General features: G+C 47.9%; 1 protein-coding gene across 9 annotated transcripts in view; it reads right to left on the bottom strand.

Annotated features, from left to right (window-relative positions):
* METTL25B (methyltransferase like 25B) overlaps positions 1 to 21,485 on the bottom strand; it is a 278,862-nt gene that overhangs the window by 82,934 nt on the left and 174,443 nt on the right. For all 9 annotated transcript variants that reach the window (XM_069604626.1, XM_069604622.1, XM_069604619.1 and 6 more), the window contains one exon: positions 20,700 to 20,843. In XM_069604626.1, coding sequence (XP_069460727.1) covers positions 20,700 to 20,843 — 144 coding nt within the window. The remainder of the gene's footprint in view (positions 1 to 20,699; positions 20,844 to 21,485) is intronic.

Genomic DNA, 21,485 nt, shown 5'->3' with positions numbered 1-21,485 from the left:
ATCTAGACAAAGTCTGCTTAGTAACAGCTTGTCCCAAAAGCCTTCCAGCGTAACCTATAAAGAGCTGATCATCCACTCTGACCAGGGACATGCGTGAAATGTAGAAACAAAGCTCTCCTAGGATGTAACTTATGGGGGCTCTCCTCGTCCTTACAAGGATGCGGAGGAGGATAAAATGCCGGAAGAATGACCTTCTGGCTTAAATGAAATTTCGACACCACTTTCGGAAGAAAGGAAGGACGAACTCTAAGGACAACCCTGTCCTTATGAAATACAGTGAAGGGTGGCTTAACTGAAAGTGCCTGTAACTCACTCACTCACTCTGCAAGCGGAAGTGACCGCAACTAAAAATACAGTTTTAAGGGTAAACAGTCTCAAAGGACAAGAATGTAAAGGCTCAAATGGAGCACCCATTAGAAACTTGAGAAAAAAGGTTCAAATCGCAACCGGGTACCTGGAAAGGTGGCGGAGGGAACACATTAGTGAGGCCTTTCAGAAACTGAGAAATACTTCTCAGACGAGCGCTTAAATATGGAGAGCGCCGCCAGGTAACCTTTAATGGTACCCACTTGCAGGCCCTTGTGGGCTAAAGAAAGCAAAAAAGACAAAACCACAGGAATGTCACATGAAAAAGGATCCACATTCCGAACCCTGCACCAGTCGCAGAACTTTCTCCAACGGCAACGGTACAGGGATTTTGTTGCCGGATGTCTGGCCGAAAGCAACTCCTCCATCACGTCTTCAGGGAGGTCCCAATCCTTATACCTCAACTTTTCAGAAGCCAAGTGTGAAGGTTGAGGGATCTGACCTCTGGATGGAGAACTTGACCCCTCTGCTGGGAGAGCAGATTGTCTCGGTAGGGAAGACGACGTGGAGGACAGATGGACATGTCTAGAAGGTCCAGGTACCACGCTCTCCTGGCCCATGCCGGAGCAATGAGGATCATCTGGGAACCGAACCTCCGCAAGCTCTGCAACACCTGCGGAATGACGTGGACTGGGGGGGAACGCGTACAGCAGTTGGAAGGACCACTCCAGTATGAACGCGTCCCCTAAGGCTCCTCTTGGAGGAAATTCCCGCGAGCAGAATCTCTCACACGTCCGCTTGACACGGGTGGCGAAGAGATCCACTTGTGGGGGTTCCCCAAAGGGCGAAGATCTCCAAAAGAACTTCCTTAGCCAGCTCCCACTCGTGAGAGACCGTGTTCTGCCTTCTCAGAGCATCCACCACTGCGTTTTCGTCTCCAGCCAGATGAACTGCCGAGATCGACATTTCCTGCTGGATGGCCCAGAACCAGAGCTGCATCGCATTTCTGCACAGTGAGAGTGACTCTGCCACCCCACTTTTTGTTGAGGTAGTGCATGGCCACTGTATTGTCTGTCACAATCCGGACATTCTTCCCCTGCACAGATGGCAGAAAAGCCTTCAGGGCTAGTCTGACAGCCCGCAGCTCCAACAGATTGATGTGGAGTCTGGACTCCAACGGAGACCAACGACCGCTGGCTGTCAACACGTTGGCATGAGCTCCCCAACCCGTGAGGGATGCGCCTGTCACGATCGTCACCTCTGGCCACGGTTGCCAAAACGGAGCCCCTTTGAACAGATTTCCTTTGACGGCCCAGTACAGAAAGTCCTGGGCGACCGAGGGCGGAATCTGACGTATTGAAAAAAAAAAAAATATCGACTTTTGAGATTTTTTTTTAACCTTTTTTTTCAAGATTTTTTTTTCGATCTTTTCACTATAAACCGTGTCTAGCACTGCCCTGATGTACTGTAGCTGCTGGGTAGGAGTCACATGAGTCTTCTTTAAGTTAAGGGAGAAGCCCAGCTTGTGAAGGGAATGGCAGGTGATGTACAGATGATGCAGGACTTGCTCGGGAGAGCGTGCCATCAAAAAATCATCCAGGTAGGGGTAGAGGTGAATCCCCACTTTCCTGAGATGCGCTGCCACCACCACCATCAGCTTGGTGAAGACCCTCGGGGCGGAGGTCAATCCGAACGGCAGGACCCGAAACTGAAAATGCAAGTCGCCAGCCGCAAACCTCAGGTACTTCCTGCGCTTAGGATGAATCGGCACATGAAAGTAAGCATCCTTGAGGTCGAGAGACACCAACCAATCCTGAAGTTGAAGGGCCTGGAAGACTTGAGAAAGTGTAACCATTTTGAACTTGTCCTTCCTGAGGAGCTTGTTCAAACCACGCAAGTCCATGATGTGTCTCAATCCTCGTCTTTTTTCGGGTAAAAAAAAATATGGGGAATACCATCCCTTGTTCCTCTCTGCTACAGGTACAAGTTCTATGGCACCTTTCTCTAGCAGGGATAGGATTTCCTGCGCAAGGAGCGGATCCGGATGCTTCAAAGAGAGCTTTCCCGGTGGATTGTCGTGAGGCCTCTGCCAGAAAAGAAGACAGTAGCCATGGGCTATGATCTCCAGAACCCACACATCTGAAGTAATGGCACGCCATTCTACAATATGCTGCGCCAGCCTTCCCCCAACTGGCGAACCATGGGACATAACCTCATAACTGAGCGGAAGTGGCTGAGGCAGTGCCTGAGGGCAAGGAGGCAACTGCCCGAGCGGCTTTGGCACCTAGAGTACCTTGCTCTCCACCTCTGGTATTCCTACGGTGGCCCCTTTGACTGGCAGCTCCCCTCGATCTACGAAAGGAAGATTAGTATTGAAATTAACCTCCCCTCCATTGCTGTCCCCTAGGCCGAAAGGGCAGAGGTTGACACACTGCAGTGCTCAAGGACTTTGCTGCAGCTTTGGAGGTCTGCAACCTCTCAAGGCTCTCGTCAGCCTTACTGCCAAAAAGATGGACACCATCAAAGGGCATGTGGAGAAGCCGGGACTGTACATCAGGAGCAAACCCGACTTCCGCAACCACGCAAATCTGCGCATCACGGTGCTCGCCGCCATGGACTGGCTGACACAGTCTGCCACGTCCAGACCCGACTCAACGGTTTCACTCATGGCATCCTTGCCATCCTGAATGAGGGCAAGAAAACCATCCCGTTCCTCCCCTTCGGGAATATGTTCACCGCCAACGACACACAATTCCACAGAGTGTGCGTGAATCTTGCAAGGGCACAAACGGAGTTGGCTGCCTTTAAAGCCATACCCCCAGAAGACAATACCTTCTTTGCCCAACCATCAAAGCGTTTGTCATCCCTATCAGGAGGGATTGTAGGGTATGCAGCCTGCTTTGCTGGGGCCATAGCTGCCTCCACCACTAAACTCTCCGGAGTAGGTTGCGTAGACAAGTAGCAGGGGTCACCACTGGCTGGGCGGTATTTTTTCAGCAACGACTTATCCACTGCCGGGAGACTCTCCGGAGCAGTCCATAAGCAGCCATCCTTCTTTGTAAGGCCATATGAAATGGCAACACCGGGTGAGTGGGTGGACCTTGGTCCAAGATATCTGTCAGGTCATCCTGCAGAAAATCCACAGGTGGAGCAGACCACCCCAGATACTCTGTCACCCTCGACATGAGGGGCCTGTACGAGGAGTCGGCATGTGTACCAGGCTCATGCCTGCCAGACTCAACCTCTGGGGAGGTATTAAGACCACTTGCGTCATGTAAAGATTGACAAAGGTCTTCCAACTGGCTATGACTAGACAAAAGGTCATCAGGAACCTCAAGAGGCACAACCCCCTCTTCATCAGACCCTTCCTCTACATCTGAAATGTACTCCAAAAGGTTGGAACAAGTCCACCCTGGGAAGAGGAACAGAGTATGGGTCAAATATAGGCTGCACAGACTTGCTGAGCGCCTTTCTCTGAGCTTCCACAGCTCTCCGGGGCACCTCTGGCAAATTTTCCTCAAAAGGCGTTGAGGGCGCTGGTGGGAGTGGCTTTGACTTCGACCGAGGCGCCGACGACTTCGAGGCCGGAGCCCTGAGAGTGTCCTTCGACGCCTCGGCGCCGACGACTTCCTCGGAGCTGGATCCTCGAGCAAGTCCCTCAACGGACAGGGTGCCGACGGCGTTGATGCAGGCTCCAATGGTCTCATCCTTTCCTGATGACCGCGCCGACCGCCCGAGCCCAAAGGCGTGTGAGCGGTGGCTCTAGCGCGTTCCCTGCCAGCTTCACTCGAAGGCGCAGACGGAACGGTGTCCTGTGATTCGAAAATCGCCATCATCTGCCAGCGGAATTCATCCCATTTGGCCGGCGAACAGTGTTTTGTGGGACAAGCCACCCGCCATCTGGCAGAGTCCTCCGACAAGGACAGGGAAGGCGAACGGTGACGGCGCTTCCATGAATGCCTCGAAGAGGCAGAGGAATGGCGGGACCCACTCCTAGAACGAGACGCCCTGGACTTAGGCTGACGCGGAGAGTCGCCCCTCGAATCGTCAGTCGAAAGTCCAGTGGATTTCGACTTACAGGGTTTGGAAACCCTACCTACCACAGCTTCTTCTTCCTCTCCCGCAAGGCCTTCGACGTAAAAGACTGTCATTCCTCGCAGTCATCGGTGGCGTAGCTCTCGCCGAGGCACCAGAGGCAGACGTCGTGCAGGTCCATAAGTGACATCTTGGAACCGCAATCCCGACACTTCTTGAAGCCGACTTCGCGGTAGCAGAAGACGAAGACATCGTTCTCGTAACAACAATAGAAGTACCGATTCAACAAGAGAGAACCGAGGTGCGCCGAGATTTCGAAGCTAACACATTTGCAGAAAAAATGGAACGGAGGCTACGCGCGTCGTGCGTCTTACATATAACGTCCGGTGACGTCGACAGTCGGAGGCGGTCCTCGAAGGAGCGTATCAACGTCATCGACGCAGGACGCCGAAAAAAAATTCCGAAGCAGCACAGCTGTGGTAATCAATGTCAAAGATGTGGAATACGTCGGAGGACACAATCCCCTCGAAGGACAACATTCTGTAAAAAGTTGAAACAAGAGCCCTCAGCTGCAGGGTTTTGAGGAACAGATGCTACATAAAATATGGAATCTTTGTGAGTGATTTGTGTAAAGGTGACCAATGTAGAAATATGTATTTAGTATAAAATCCGATTTTGAGACCAGTGGCTAAAAGGAGGTCTCTAAGAACTGTAAAGCTAATCATAAAATGTGACATCATCCGGCCTTGATCCAATCACTCAAACGCAAGGCGGAGATGAAGTTTTGATCCAATCCCAGCTCACAGAGGAAAGCTTAGCTAAGCCGGCCCATACACCCACTTTGTGATGTCATTTGAAAGGAGAAATAGAGACAGTTGACAATGCATAGGGACTCACTGATTCACTCATCTTCCTGCATTCTACAACATCCTTGTTGAAGGCCTTTTGAACTAGTATCCTGAAATTCTCTGGCTTGCTACCACAAGACTTGCCTGAGGAACTCGCTATCCAGCTGATTGAAAGATCCACAAATGAGGACAGATTGTGTGCAAATCCGGTGACCGGCCTAGCTCATCCGATTCCGTGCCTGATGTGCTGTTCTTCCTAGACCAGATCCAATCCAACACCAGAACTGACGGTCCAATTTAATAACTTATTTTGTGAGTATTAATAGGAAGAAAAGTGACCCTAATATATCTGCATTTTATGATCTCAATCTCAAACCCATCCCACTTTATATTCAGAATCGTAGTATTGTCAGAACCTTTCTTGCGCTGATTTTCTCTCATTTGTTTTACAAAAATCATGAGTCATTAGTGATTTTGAGTAACTAAGGTGAATCTCAGAAAGAAATTGAGCATCCACCATGTGAAGGGTTACGCTGGCCACGTAACTGTGGAGATTCATGTGTGGCATCCTCTTTTTCATAGTCATAATATAGTGTAAGCAAACCCATTTGTCACTTTCAAAGTGCATTTCTGTTTTCCATTCTTGCGGCTATTTTGCAAAAACGACTCTCACTAAAACCTTTATAACTCCCTCTTTTTTATGATAGAAACTAAATTGCCACTCCTACTTGTACCTAACATCCATAGCTATCCATAGAACCCAAAACTGCAGAATTAAACAGTGCGATTCTCCCGTTACAACGAATATCGCATAAGGAAAAGTTTGCCGTGCTTTTACATTCAGAAAGGTTTACACGTGTGAAATAGCTTGGACTTCGAGTTTTCAAAAGTTTTCTTCTGACTAAATCATTGCTTGTGATTGTTTGCAACTGTTCAAAGCGGCTCCCATAGGAATGTATACAAATGTAAGTATTTTTGACCACATTTGGTGTTTTTGCTCAGTCAATTCCAAAGACCATTTCAAAGCCATTCTGACAGCTGAAAACTCAATTCCGTTTTTCTCTTTCGTTTGAAGGGGGACGATGGGACCGATATTCTGTTTGATTTGTGCTATTCCTGAATACCTGCTCTCTCCTCACATCTATTCATTGCCTATTTGGGGGCTGAGGGGTGTTGCAGGGGGAACCCCTAACTATAGTGCCATCTACAAGCCAACTCAAAGTATTATTTTCTGTGCTGCATTTGTTTTTGTGCTCATTAATTTGACTCCTGGTCTATTAAAGATATTATTCAGTGTTCTGTCACCCCATTGGTGATTGTTGTTTACCTATTAAAATATACTGTGATTTCAATTCTAAATACATTTAACTTTTCAAACTAGCTTGATTACTGGTTCATTGTGACCGGGGGGTTCCAGGAGAAGAGTGTGATCCGAGTGGTATATCGTTCAGAATATTGAACTTATAGATACAAATAAATAAGGGTTTCAATTGCGCACTACACGGTGGGCGTAACTTGGGTGTATAACGGATTGAAATCACTTACACTAGGCGTGGAATTCCTATAGGCTAAATTTGTGCGCTATCATCCTAATCGCCAACTTCGCTCAGTTTCTACTGACATGCTTCTTGTACCCCCTTACCGCCGCATGAGGATTAGCTGTCAGCTTTTTTCTGGCTTTCATCTGAATGGTCCTTCACTCTCCAGAGCCAAAATGCTTTTGGACTAACGTTGTGCTTTAGAAATGTCAAAATCAATCAGTCAATCTCCTATGGTCTGAAATGTGGTCTCTTTTAGAGATGTTTCTGACAATCCGTACTGCATCCTTTTGAAGAACTTAGGGTTTATGTAAGGCAAGTTTACTACCCCCACTAAGGAGAGAGTTACAATAATCAAGTTGAGGCATAATAATCGCTCTTACAGGGGTCTGACAATTTTTGGAAGACACATAGGGTATCACAAGCCTCCGTAACCTCTGATGGTACTGAGATTTTTTTGACAATGATTTCTACCGGGGAATCAGGTCCCAGGGAAGCATCAAAGATTACTCCTAGAGTCTTTACCTTTTTTTGTACGGGAATAGCATGCCCCTCAATGATAAAGTTGGAGAAACAAGATTCCAACTTCTCTCTCGCTGGAGGTGAACCAACAATTAAGAGTTCTGTTTTAGAACTATTCAGGCATAACCAATTGGTAACCGGGTGGGCAGTAGTAAGCTCAGAGAAAAGGGCTCAAAAACCACAAGCCTGACACAATCCTGGGGTTTAAAACCACTGATTGGTCCTTACCCCAGGTGGCCAGTTTGTTATCTGTAAGCAGACAAAGAAGTCAAAAGAGGTAGACATTGGTCTATCGAAGCTATGGCAACAAAACCAGTTTTCAAACTGCAATTCAGATTATGCCATCTACATGATTACGCGCCCATGCAATTTGTGGTAAATTGGGAAGACCATTAGAAAGATGAAACCTGTATCATAGAACACAGAAGTTGTTTGAACGATCGGGTCCTTTTAGCACCGATGGTGAAACATTTTATTGACAAACAGCATAATCATGAGGAGTTCAGATGGAGAGTGGTGCTAATGGTACAAGAGGCAAATCAACAAATTAAAAGCAGGATTTTGTTGGAAAAAGAGAAAAGGCTCATTTTTTTGATACAAAGTGACACCAAGGGCCTTAATGAGCCGATCAAATGGCACAGAATGTAAGTATTAGGCCCGACGACTGATAGAAATTTTTATAAAAAAGTCACGTAAGCCAGGGTTTTCTAATGTTGACACTCGATTGCCGCAATTCGAGACAGCGCTAAGTGCGCACAGTATGGCACCCTAGTGGGTTTTAGTGACAGCTAATTTTCATTTGAAAGCTGATGTTCGGCACAAGAGAGATTAGGGTAGGGTGGTAGCCATGTGCCTATTCACCAAGATTGAAAACAAATGTTTGTTTTCCCATTTACGGGCATTGTTACTATGTGCACTGAATGTTTTCCAAGATGGTGGCATTGATGTGAGGGATGGGCACTAGTAGTTATTCAAAATGGCCAACCAATGTCCATTCCTATGGTACCATTCCAAGATGGTGGCTATCCGAAATTGTTTGGTGCCAAAACAAGTCTCTACAGGCAGTAGAGAGGTCTACTTAAAGGCCCTGTAAGTAGTAAACACTGTAGGACTCATTTTGAGAGACCGGCTGGAAGCTGCAGATAGCGAGAGGAAATAATTAAGGAGACTGAACCCCTAAAACTGCCCAGGTAAGAAAGGAAGGGCCTATTTAACATAGCGGTGTGTTTTGAATAATTGGGTAGGACTTCCAAACATTGACTTAAGAATATTGAATCTAAGTGAAGAGAACCTTAGAAAATTGGTAAAAATTAACTTATTAGAAAGCTTATTACTAGCCCTGTTTTAGCGCCCATAAGGAAGGACTATAACTATAGAAGTAATCACTTAAGGGGCACCCGTTTTTGAATACTGTGTGCCTTTTACCCTGCAGAGCTGAATGAAACAAGAGTTGCCCCTGGGTTGCAGTAGCGACATAAATCCTTTGGAAAAGCCTCCCCAGAAAAGGTTCTAAGAAGATTGGTGACCTCAACTCGCACAGGAACACACTGATATGATATGATATGGCATTTATAACGCGCCTATACCCAAGTGTTTCATGGCGGGATGAGGAAAGGGGGGAACAAAGGGAGGACGGACAACGATCCTAATAGGCCAGGTGTCAGTCAGATCACGCAAGTGCATGGGAAGGGGGGAAAGGAAAAGTGCACGGGGGGAAGGGAGAGGGGAAGTGCAGTACATGTGAGAGTGGAATAAATAAGATAAATAAGACACATAAAACAGCCAGCTGGTGGCAAGTGCAGATATAAGTGCTGGAAGGGGGACTGAAGGGATACAGAAAAAATGGTCCCCAAGTGCAGGGGTTGCCAGGGAGGCAGTGCAGGTGGGCAGTTGACGGGGCCTGGGCCAGAGATCAGAAAAGGGTAGCCAGGTAACCAGTGCAATTTCAGTCAGGAATTCAGCAAGGGAGGGGAGGAGAGAAAGCAGAAGCAAAGAGGAAGGTTTTGAGGCATTTCCGGACCCGAAGATGGTTCTCCTCGAGTTTCAGGGAGATAGGAAGGCTGTTCCAGAGAGAGGCCCCTGCTGAAGAGAGTGATCTGCCACCAACTCGTTGCTTGGAGAAGCGACTGACCCTGAGGGATTTGGAGGCAGATGAGCAAAGAGCTCGAGAAGGAAGATATTTAGGAAGAGGGAGTTGAAGGTATTGGCTGTCCCAGACCCCAGAAGGCCTTGTGTACAATGCAGTGCAGAGATTTCAGTCCTGGAGAGATAAGATCCCTGGGCTTGAGGCCAAGGACGAGTCTCGCAGTCCTGTTCTGGATAAGTTGCAGAGGGCGGAGAGTGGAGGCAGGAAGATTTAGATAGAGGCTGTTATAGTAGTCCAGCTTGGAGAGGACCAAGGCTCTGGAGATAGTGAGCTTCTGGGGGAAGGAGAGGAAAGGAAGAATACCTCTAAGGAGGTGCAGCTGGTAGTGACTTCTTAGAGACGTCAGAGGTGTGTGGGGAGAAGGAGAGTGTAGAGTCGAAGATGACCCCAAGGTTTTTAGCCTTGCATGTAGGAGTGGGAGGAGGGCCAAGAGAGGCCAGCCATAGAGCTGCAGGGAAGGAGGGAGTGGGTGTGCCGATGAGCAGAATCTCAGTCTTACTGGCATTAAGGCAGAGGTCGTTGGCGGCACACCATTCCTGGATGGCAGACAGACAGTCAGAGATGAGGGAAGGAGAGGAGGAGGAGGAGGAGGAGGCCGAGGGTAGCCTGAAAATGAGCTGAGTATCATCCGCATAGCACGGAAAGTTGGGACAGAGAGCGGCGATGCAGTGGGCAAGGAGTGCCAGGTATTGGTTGAACAGCATGGGAGAGAGGTTAGATCCCTGGGGGACACCACATGTAGAGAAAAAGATGTCGGAGAGGAAGGACCCAAGTTGGACTTGGGAGGGTCGGTCAGAGAGGAAAGAAGTCAGCCACGCCAGAGCCTGACCAGTGATACCCAGGTTATCACGGAGACGGTTGAGCAGGATGGCATGGTTGACACTGCTTCTGTGAAATAGGCACTTACCCATAGGTAAAATCTTGAGCCTTGGAAATGTAATGTAGGTGGATGATGACCTATAGTAATTTTAAGAACAATGAAAGATGCATCCTTATAAGATAAGAACACCTTAACCATGAGAAATTACAGCAAATTTTGGAATAGATGGAATAACCAGTTCCTGGTAGTTTGTAGTCTATAAACCTTGCTAAAGTGTAGTAAAATAGCAGGAGAATTCTGGCATGAGGAAAATGGCAATTCTAACTAGTACCACCGTCTGTAATTGACTTACAGGTTCTGGTGAAGAAAAACTGATTTCCCAGTAACTCGCCCATAATTGGACATATAACCCGACAGAGGTCTGTTCGCACCAGTGTTCCCAGGTAAAAAGACAGAGGGTCCACTTGGACAACTAGCTAGTGTCCCGAACATACAAGCAAAATTGCTTTGTTTTTTCTTGTTTCTATCAACTGTCACATCTCCAAACAAATGAATGTGTCTTCATTGAAAGAAGCTTGTGTAGGTTTTTTTTTTAAAAAAAAACTCCTTTATGACGACTACTCCTGAAGAAAGTCCGAGTTTTCAAGAGGACTGAAACAGGTCTGGTGTGTAACTTGGAGTTGTAACTAAGTGTACTATTTAAATTGAAAATGTATATTTCATTGATAAAAATTAAAAGACGGATCTATCCTCTCATGATTTTTGTTGTAAACAATTGATGCATGTTTACTTTTTATGTTTGGTCATTAGCATATTCAAATATGCTTGTATTAGGGTTGTTTTATGTAATTTACTGTATTGTAGTGTCTACCTCATGAGATTTTTATCTTGTACTGAATCTTATTATTATTTTGTATTGATGATTCATCACTTTTTTCGTAAATGTGATTTGTAGCGATGTTCTAGAGTAAGTGACTGTTGAAGAAACTCTTTCTCTACCTTTTTCTTACTGATTAGTGTCACGTTCCCGAAATTAGGGTAGAAGACCATTTTTGTAAAAAGTGGTTATTTGGGCTCTCCGAAACTCTTGTTTGAGTATAACCAATTTGACAACATCCAACGCTTCACTATGTTGTATACTTTCTGTATCTTTGTAGAGTCAACAACATGGTCACCTGTGAGTTTGATCAGGAGCTGAGTGTCATAAGCATCATCTGTGAATAAGACACCCGACTCATCCAACAGGTTGCATAGAGGTTGAATGTAAAGATTAAAAAGGGCTGGTGACGGGCAGGTTGCCATGAGGCACACCGCAAGTAATGCCCAGTTGGGGGGAGGAGGCTTGGACACAGGCGACTCTTGACATATGATTACCAAGAAAAGAGCTGAGCCAATCAATAGCTTCTCTTGAGAATGCACCCGTAGTCGACAAGGTTGACAGTAATCTTTTGTGTTCCACCAAGTCGAATGCCGATGATAAATCCAAAAGCATGAGAAGAACTGATTTACCTCTGTCGACTATTGTTACAGAGATTTTCCTGAATAGTAGTGCGCCAGGCTTTGTCGGAGTTAGCCTGGGTGTTGGAAGGGACAGGGTTTTGCAGCTCTCTTCGAATGGCAAATAGTTCCTTGGAGTTGGAACTCGCAGTGTCGCAGGAGCTTGCTTTAGGCGTGATGACAGCTTTCTTATATGTCTTACTAGCATTGGAGAGGTTAGCGCCATTGATGTGTGTGGGGTGCTTTCTAAACAAATGTTCTAGCGCGCTCTTGTTTCTGCGGAGGCTGATGACATCATCCGAGAACCAGGTGTTGGCAGGCATGTGTGGTTTGGGCATTTTTTATTTCAACGGTGCGTGCTGCTTTAAGGTGTGAAGGAAACTTTGGTGGTAGAGGTCAGCAGGTTCCTTAATCGGCGGGGTGCAGAAGTGAGGATTTCCAGAAGCATGGGGCTTGAGGATCTCATGCGTTGGTTTTCTGTTGTGTCTGACCATTATGTGGTTGAGCACAGGCGCAGTGTGGCAGAGACTGAATTCAATTAGGTGATGATCCGACCTGGGCACTGGACTGATGAGAGAAATGTTGACAGTGCAATTGATGGTCAAGATCTAATCAAGAGTACGTCCGTTCGTATGCATTGGGTAGGAAACCAATTGCGTAAAACTCATGTCTTGGAGAGAGTGTGCGAGAGAAGCTACTTTAAGATCGGATGGGTCATTGAAACCAAGGTTAAAATCGCCAAGTATGATGCATTAAGTGACAGGTTTGATAATGGGACCAATGAGGAGGGGGATGTCCAATTCGGGTGAGCTTGCAGAATCAGGTTGGTGATAGAGGAGAAGGATGTTGTAGGTAGTCTGCGGGATAAAAGAGTTTAAGTAGCAGGGGGGATGGGGGAGGGAGGTAGGAGTACTTCTGAGGTTGAGGGATGTTTTAGTAATAAGCACTACAGCTCCACCTAAGGAATCTGAACCGCCTGCTCTCAACATGGTGTAGTAGCGGGCAGAACGAGTGAGAGCATGGGGCCGGAGGCGCTATGGAGCTAAGATTCAGTTGTTGCGAGCATGTCTACGTGATGATCAATGATGAAGTCATGTATTTCAGTAGCGTGAGCTCCAAGGGAGCAGACATTGATGCGCAATTAAGCACAGCATTTTGGTCAATAATCTGAGGGATGACCGGGCTGGCTAGTTGGGAAAAGGTCCTGGTGGTGTCTGAGGGCAGTGGAGGGGGACGGGTGCGGAACAAGAGTCTTAGTCATCTGGGATTGCCCACAATTGCGTAGATGTCTAGCAGTGAGTCGCTATCTGTGCAAGTTCTGGCATGAAGGTTGAGAAGTCTTTGGACGCCCAGGAGAGGACTGGTGGTATTTTCGGTAGTTGGTTGTACACAGGTGTGATGATGTCTGCAAATGTAAGGAAATCTAAGGGTTGAGGGTGCTAGAGTGCGCTATGGTGGCTGCTTGTTTGGTGACATGGAAAACTAGCACGGGCGTAGGGTAGCGAGAGGCTGACAAGGATACATCACGATGAGTAGGTGGGCAGTTAAGGTTAGGAAGGAAGTAAGCAGGTGTAGGAAGGTAAACAAATGGAGAAAATGATAGGTTAGAAGGTGGTGGAAGATTGTGGTTCCGCCTCTGGGCGCAGTTGCTGTGTGGTTTGGAGAGTGGCACGAGGAGAGTGGCAGGAAGTGAGTGGGGAAGGATGTGGGGGGATGGGGAGTTGTGTTGGGGGCAGTCAGGGTAATGGAGGAGCAGGCAGGGCCGACAACAGGCTGCAAGTGCGGGCAGAGACAGTTGTGGTTTCAGATAAGTACAAGCGAAGCTGTACTCCCCGTAGAGCGGGTTGTAGTTGGAGGGCATAGTATGGGGCAAGGAGCGAACATGGCTGAGGTGGGAGAGACCCAGCATGTGGGGTTGTGGGTTGTGTGTGCAGGGCTGCATATGAATGTACAGAATGTGTACGATCGCAGTCTAGGCAGGCAGTACATATTGGAAGGCTTATGGAGGTGCACAGGATTAGTAGCGCGTACTACATGTAGTCGGTGATCATTGTCAACGAAGGGTACTTTACCTTGCTGGTCACCAGGAGGGATCCCAAGGCAGCCTTGACTCCTCTCCCTCACCCCCCAAGCCAATAGCAAAGAGGAGTAGTGATCAGATCCATGCTAGAGGCTGGGGTATAGCATTAAAGGGAGTGAAAGCAAGCACGCAGACATGGCCAGATAGGATTGCTGGTACTGAAAGGTGGTCCTTGGAGGGGGGGCAGCCCCAAAGGCCTCCATAGTTGTGAAGCTGACATGGCCACTTGGCAGGGGCGGGACAATGGACACACAAGGCCTCGTAATTGGAGTCGCTGCTTCGGCTGCCATTTTTGCATGGAGCAGATGCTCTGTAGATTTAATCAGAGGCTCAGCAGGACTTACATCGCTGGCACAATGGAAGTGCCTGCAGCTGAATATGTCCTGTATTTATTCTGTGGTCTGTTTTGGATAGTTGGGACCTTGTCTCTCCAGTGCAAGTGTATGGCGGCCACTCTTTGCTCACATACATCTTTTTCTGTATGTTGAGCCTTGCAATGTCCATTTGATTTATTTGTAGTGCGATGAACCGGGCAGACTCAACTGCATCTGGGTGCAGATGTTATGAAGCTCTAAATTGTCCAAGCTTGACTCAATCATCCTGCCAGTGAGCTCTAACCTATTCTCATTTAAAGACAGGGATTTACAGAATTGTATCAACTTCTTCATGTTCCTAAGCTTCCAAGGTAAGCTATTCCAGATTCTGGAGCCGTACATCGAGGCTCGTCTATCTCCTCTAGATATGCAGCAAGAGGGGGCTGAGGGGAATGGATCTATGTGATTACATTGAAACCATTACTGCAAATTCGATTTAATCAAAATTTATTTTCCACATTTCATTGTAAATAAAAGCGGCAGGGAGAGCCCCCGCAGCCCTCCCACACCCCTCTCACCTTAATTAATACCCCAACCACCCCACCTCTCTATATTGCAGTGAAATGTGCAAATAAATATTAAAGAAATCCAATTTGCAGTAATGAGGTGAAATGTTATGGTAGGATAACGGAGAACTTATCAAGAGAAGTTTGTCAGCTGAGTGCAACGGTTGCTTTGGTTGAGACCAAGACAGATTTTCAGCAAGATATTTGGGGCCAAGTTGGCCAAACATTTAAAAATAAGACTAATAATCTTAAACTTGACTCTCTCGTTAACTGGGAGCAAGTGTAGAGAGCGACGCAGATCTGAGATTTGGGTAGATTCAGAGACTCTGAAACATAATCTCACTGCCGCATTTGGGCTTTCTGTAGCCTATTCACGAGTTTCCTTAGAATGCCTCCAAGCATACTATTCTGTAGTCTAGTTCTGAGTTTACTAATGTCCCAACTATAGTTACATGCTCTTCCTGGGGACAAAGGGAAGAGTGAAACGCAGCAGGTGTAAGAAATGGAAAACAAACTGTGCCTTGGTTCCCACCTGGCATTCACATCCGAGACTGGCCTGCCAAGTGCAGCCTTCGTTTTTAATCTCCTTCGCAAATTCAAGTTTCAAGCGCAAAAAAACACAGAAATTGAGGATGTTTTAGATCGTTGATCATAAGATGTTTGTGTCCTAGAAGGGCTACTCCTGTCTTATTTGGGTATAACTGAAACCAATTCTGGGACAGTCTTTAACTTCTGCCAAACACAGTCCTATTTTATGAAAAGACTCCTCAAATTTGACCCATTTCAAAAAGATCTAGGTGTAGTCAGCATAGGATTGAAATCTGACATTCAATTTCCAGGGGGATAGTCATTAGAGTCTGCATGTACAGACTGAACAGAAATAGCGAGAGTGACGAACCCTGCGGGACACCACAGCTCTGAGGGAGGGAATCCAAAAGGAACCCTCCAACCTCACATGTTGCTATCGATCAGTCCGAAAATATCTAAACCAGTGATAGCAACCTTAGTGCATGTTTGTAGGAGAAGATGTAGTAGCTTTACAGCACTAGGTTGATATAATTTCCGTAGAGTACATTTAGTATTCTTAGTGTTTTTTTGTAGTTTATTGTGATTGTACTTGACTCTTCTTCCCCTTCTGGAGGTCCTGTAGATGGATCTGGGGTGGCAAGAACTGCAGAGGCCTTCTGTGCCAAGGCAGTACAGCAAAGCCACTTCCTTTTGATAATCACTACATCCGAGGTCATTCTAGGCAGGAATGACCTCAGTTGCTGTTTTGTCTTCGGCGGGAATCCTATGTATTCCCCATCCAGGCTCCATAGTGTCTGAGGTGGAAAGAAGCGAGGCAGGAGTCCAAATCTCTGCAGCCATTTGTCTTCCACCTAGCCTGAAAGGAAACAACTCCCAGTGGGGGATTGGCTGCCCTGTTTGGACAGCCAGAATGCTCCTTGCTGTAAAATGCGGGGAGGGAATGCAGAGGTTGCGCTGTAGTTCCTGATAAATACTCCAATCCTGGAGGCTGCTGACAAGTCGACCACTGGAACAAAATCCAAAGAGGAAGATGAAGGAACGCGACTGTGACAATTTCCAGCGACCAGAGAGCCTGCTGTGTAACTGAAGCCTGCTATAGCCCTGTCAGCCCCACTAGCAAAGCCTCTGCCCTCAGGTTCAGAGACTCTGGGTCGTGATGCAGAATCGCCCCTCCCCCTCCTTCATTGGTGAGAAAGTCCGGGGACAGTGGCAGCTTGATGGACGGGGCCACTGACCGACGCAGCAGGTCCGGATACCAGGTTTGTCTGAGCCACGCTGGGGTGACAAGTATCCCCCTGCAGTGGCACTGTCTGAGTATGTTGAGCATACGTAAAAGGAGAGAAAACTGAGTAAAATCATACAGGAACCGTGCCTCCCATGGGTACGAGAACGCATCCCCCATGCTCCTCGGTTGAGGGAACCTGCTGGCGAACCTCTGGCACTTGGTGTTGGCCGCCGTCACAAAGAGATAGATCTGGGGCTGCCCCCACCTGCTGAACAGAAGATCGACCTGGTCCTGGAGAAGTTCCCACTCGTGGCAAGAACGCAGTTCCCTGCTGAGCGAGTCCTCTGTGGTGTTCTTGACTCCCGCCAGGTGAAACAGGATGAGGAATATGCCTTGGCGAAGGGCCCATCACCACTCACAAGTCCTGGGCCTCCTTAGAGAGTGCCGGTGAGCGGGTCCCCCCCGTTTCCGGATGTAGAACATAGTGGTGGTGTTGTCTGTGAAGACCCTCACCACCTTGCCCTTCAATGATGGTAGAAAAGACTTGAGGGCCCAGAATACGGCCCCAGGTTCCAGGACATTGATGTAGAGGTCCTTTTCTTCTGGTTGCCAGAGGGCTCTGGCGTGCAACTGTCCGGTGTAGGCTCCCAATCCCTCTAGAGAGGCATCTGAGGTGATAGTCTCCTGGTAAGGAGGAACCTGAAACTGAGTTCCCTAGATGAGAGGCTACTGAACACCCCACCACTGTATCGCCCGATGGAACTGCTCGTTGAGGGAGATCTTATCCATAAAGTGTCGACACTTTCATCCACCTCCCATCCAGGAACTACTGGAGAGGTCTCATGCGAAGTCTGCAGAGGCGAACAAGGCTGATGCAGGAGGACAACATGTCCAGCAGTGACTTGATGGGCCAAACTGTCGCCATCTGAGCTGTCAAGCACTTCACTTTACCTTGTATGGCTCTCACCCTCTCCTTCGAGGGCGACGCAAAACATGTTACCGTGTTCAGTCATGCACCTAGGAACAGAGTGTTCCGAGATGGCGTCTGGCAAGATTGTTTATGGAGAACCCCAACTCTGTCAGCAGACGTACAGTCTTTGCTGTGTGCCCGCTTGCCAGAGATTGTGAGCAGGAATGCACCAGCCAGTCGTCCGGGTAGGTTATACGTGGATGCATTGTAGATGAAGGTGTGCCACCACCGGGGCCAAGCACTTCATAAACACCCTTGGGGCTGACTTCAGGCCGAAAGGCAGAGCCTTTACCTGGTAGTGCTGACCCTGAACTACAAATTGTAGGAGCTTGCTGTGTTTCTTGTGAATGGGGATGCGGAAGTAGGCATCCTCCAGATCCAACAACGTCAGAAATCTTCTTGTTCCAGCTGGTCAAGCACTTGTTGCAACGCGACCATTTGGAACCTTTGGGCATTTGTAGTACTTGTTGAGACGATGTAGATCCAGGATAGGCCTCCAACCCCCAGTCTTCTTTCGAACCGGAAAGTATCTGGAATATACTTCAGAGCCCCGGAGACGCTGGGGGATGCTTCTATTGCCCCTTCTGTAACATGGCCTGCAGCTATTGCATAAGCCGGGGCCCATGTTCTTCCTGTTGCTGAATCAGAGGGATACGCGGACACCTGCATTGGAACCCCAATGTGTGCCCCTGTCCCAGCGCGTCCAGCACCCATCTGCATGTAGTGATCTTTTCCCACATGCTGACGAATAGTGCCAGCCAGCCTCCCATTCAGTTATGTAGGTGGTGGCCCGAAACCACGGCCGGTTCAGGCCTGCTTGGAGTCGGTGCTCCGTCCTGTGGGCAGCACCACTGCTGTTGTCTGCTGTCTTGAGAGTGCCCGCTGTACACTTCCTGAAAGAGTTCTAGTGCCTCGACCTTCTTGTCTTCGGGCAGGAAGTCCAGGATAGGGTCCAGCTTGAACCATAATTCCTGGTCATATTGGAACTGAATGGCTAAGGCGTTAGCTGCTCTGATGGTAGAGGCTGCTGTATAAATTATCCTCTTGCCCATTGCATCCAGCTTCTTCCCCTTCTGGTCCGGAGGTACCATGGCTGCCAATGGCGGGTTCGCCGAGCGTTTCCTGTCTGCGGGTGAGACCATCGAATCAAGTGAGGGCTGAGACCTTAAGCACCTGGGAGCAGAATCTGGCCCACTGTACTTTTTCTACAATCTGTGCCGCTTGGTCGGAGATGTACTTGGATTTTTCATCAGAGCTTTGCCTCCTCCCAGATGTCATCTAGGAAGGGAATGGACATGATGGTCTTTCTTCTCGACTTGGTCCGCTGGTATGGGAAACCCTCTTTCTTCATCTCCTCGTGGAGCAATTGAAACAGTTCAGAGGCCTTTGACATGACAAAATGAAAGGATCCAACTTTGTCTGGTGGGGAGGCCTTATGGGACTAGTCTGCATGTGGTGTTTCTCCGTCAGCCGCTATGAAATAGTCGTTGGTGGTCGTAGCTGTGGTAGATGTGTCGGTGTGTGTATCCGGGGCTCCAGATGGGGTCTTCTCGCAACGGGGTGGTGGTGGAGTCGGACGATGGTAAGGACCAATGCCTCCTTTCGACTTTCTCTTCAACGAAGAAAGCTCAACCTCAGAGGCTGTGTTATCTCCCGTGGAGGTGTTTGCCACAATGGAGGCATCTTTTGCTGGATTTCAGTGACCAGTATGTGCAGGGTTGTGAGAATGTCCAGCAACACGTCCTTAGGTCTAGGGGTGAAAGGAGCAGCGGAGTGGGGTCTGGGCTGATGCTCCTTCTCTTGAAAGCAGGGGACTCCAGTTCACCACCCCCAGATCCTCCCCCTTTGTGATCTGAGCAGCCCCCGTTGTGCGGATCATTCTCTACCTCGTTGGTACTTGAGTAATCTGCTCCGGCCTATCTGGACCGACTGGGGAGGTTCCACCGGCGGGGGGACGTCTTTCTCCTTCTCAGGAGGTTGCTGGGTCAGTGGGGCCTCCTTGTCTTTTCTGACCCCAGTGCCTTCGTTGCTGCCTCCCCAGCTATCCCGCCTTGGGGGCAAGGACACCACTTCTTTCTTGGATCTGCTCTCCTTCAGAGCTGCCGTAGTGGACTTTGTTGACGAAGTGCTTGTGGCTGCGTTTGTCGACGGTGCCGTCGACTCAGTTGACCTGATATTCTGTAAGGTCTTAGCCAGCATCAACAAGTCCTCCCCCAGACATGTCCCTCGTCGGTTTATCTGCGGACACACAGCGTTTGGACGAGGTTCGTGACTTTCTCTTTCAAGATATTCCTTTCGTTGGCAGGCTCACTGTGGAGGCTGACGGTGATGGCAATTGCCTTCTTTCCGATTCAGGACCCACATCAGCAGCGAACCCAGCGGAGCCAGCATCGCAGAGCTTGGCCTTCTCTTGGACCCCGCGAGCAGGCTATCCTCAAAGGATCTCAACCTCCTCACAGAGGGAGTTTAATCCTCTGACTGTCCAGTCCTGGATGAGGCTTGACCCTGCCCCAAGGCTGAGTCAGTGGCCTTGCTCGACTTAAACCACGCTGACAGTCTGCTGGAGCAGTCTTTTTTGGTTTGCTTTGAGAAACCACGGCACACCTCGCATCCCTCCTCATCGTGGTCTGGATGCAGGCAATTTAAGCATTTATGGTGCCGATCCTCCACAAAGACATTTCTTAATCCACGCTTTGCACAGAGTTTGAAGAGGCTTTGACTTTCCTTCTTTTCTTCAGTAATGCTGAAAGGCGCGAAGTAGGCCCAAGACCGGGCCCTCTCGAAACATCAAGGCGATCCGACGGTGGATAAAGATCTTCACGGTAGTGGATAGCTGCTGCCGGTCTCTGTCCTTCAAGGATGATAAAGCAAAAATATGAAAAAAAAGTAACTATTTTGGAAAAGATTTGCAAATAACACAAAACTAGCTCGGAGAGCAAACTGGAGGACTCCCAACACTGAAGTGTGTGGTAAAAATCTGAAGATTGCCACTAGGGGTGGAGCTTTGGAAGAGAGTCATTGGATGGGGGCAGTACCCCCAGAGGACAGTGATTGGTTTAGAGCAGAAATACAGGTTTGAAGTGAAAGTGAAACCGTTTATTTTACTGAGGGTTCCCAGTCTGATGACAGGGAATATTCACGAGCATGTGTATCCATGTCAGACCCCATGCTGGAGATGTTCAGCTTCCAAAAATGACGGGTCGTGGCAGGTAACCATCAATACAATATGCATTTCAATTATTACAGGTTACACTTACTAACACAAACGCCACCTTCAAAACACAACACATTAACACAAAGTTACCTTTGCTCCCCTTTCTTTATCCTTTTGAAGTATGTCAAGGAGTTGCTGGTCAAATTTAGCTGCCATACGGACAAGATGCTCATCTGCTTCAACAGCGGTGAGGCCCAGTCCAAGGCCGAAGGACAAGAACCGGGAAAGATGTCCCTAGAAACAAAGAGAAAGGATGCGCGGTGTGGGTATATTCTGACTGCAGGAATATGGTCCATAATCATCATAAATCCTGTTAAACAAGTGATTCCAGGTGGAAACCGAAACAAGATGTCCTTTATTAGTTTCCAGACAAATTAAGGTTGTACACCTTTATAAGGGAAAAATGAAAAGATCCTTATTAAGATTTCCTTATTGATTAGGCACCAGTAAGGAATTGATTGGCAAGTAAATACAATTTTTCAAACCCTACATCACTCATAGCCATTTCTTTGGAAAACAATCTCACCCAACCCAGTCTACCATGCTGCTAACCTATATTCACACTTAGCTCTTTCACATCTTTTTATAGTTTTGCAAAAGCACTTCATCCTATCCGCTCACAATGCACAAGTCTTCCACATCTATTGAACTACTGCAATCGTTTAGCCGTTGATCAACCATTCATCCGCCTAGGCTCGCTGCAAAACCCATACTATTCAGCACATAGCTGCCTGTAACATTATAGGGTTACCACTCAGTGATTGCTAAATCTGTAAATTACTCAAATTCCTCACCTTCACAACTCTTCACGTTGCACATTCTACAATCCTACAGCTTTGTGAGCGTAGGTGGGGAACACAGGAGGGTAGTGGGTGG

The sequence above is a fragment of the Ambystoma mexicanum genome, chromosome 1p (assembly GCF_040938575.1).
Source record: "Ambystoma mexicanum isolate Mex_15411 chromosome 1p, UKY_AmexF1_1, whole genome shotgun sequence".
Lineage (NCBI taxonomy): Eukaryota > Metazoa > Chordata > Amphibia > Caudata > Ambystomatidae > Ambystoma > Ambystoma mexicanum.
The sequence above is the reverse complement of the archived record's forward strand: the minus strand, read 5'-3'. Positions and strand labels throughout refer to the sequence as shown.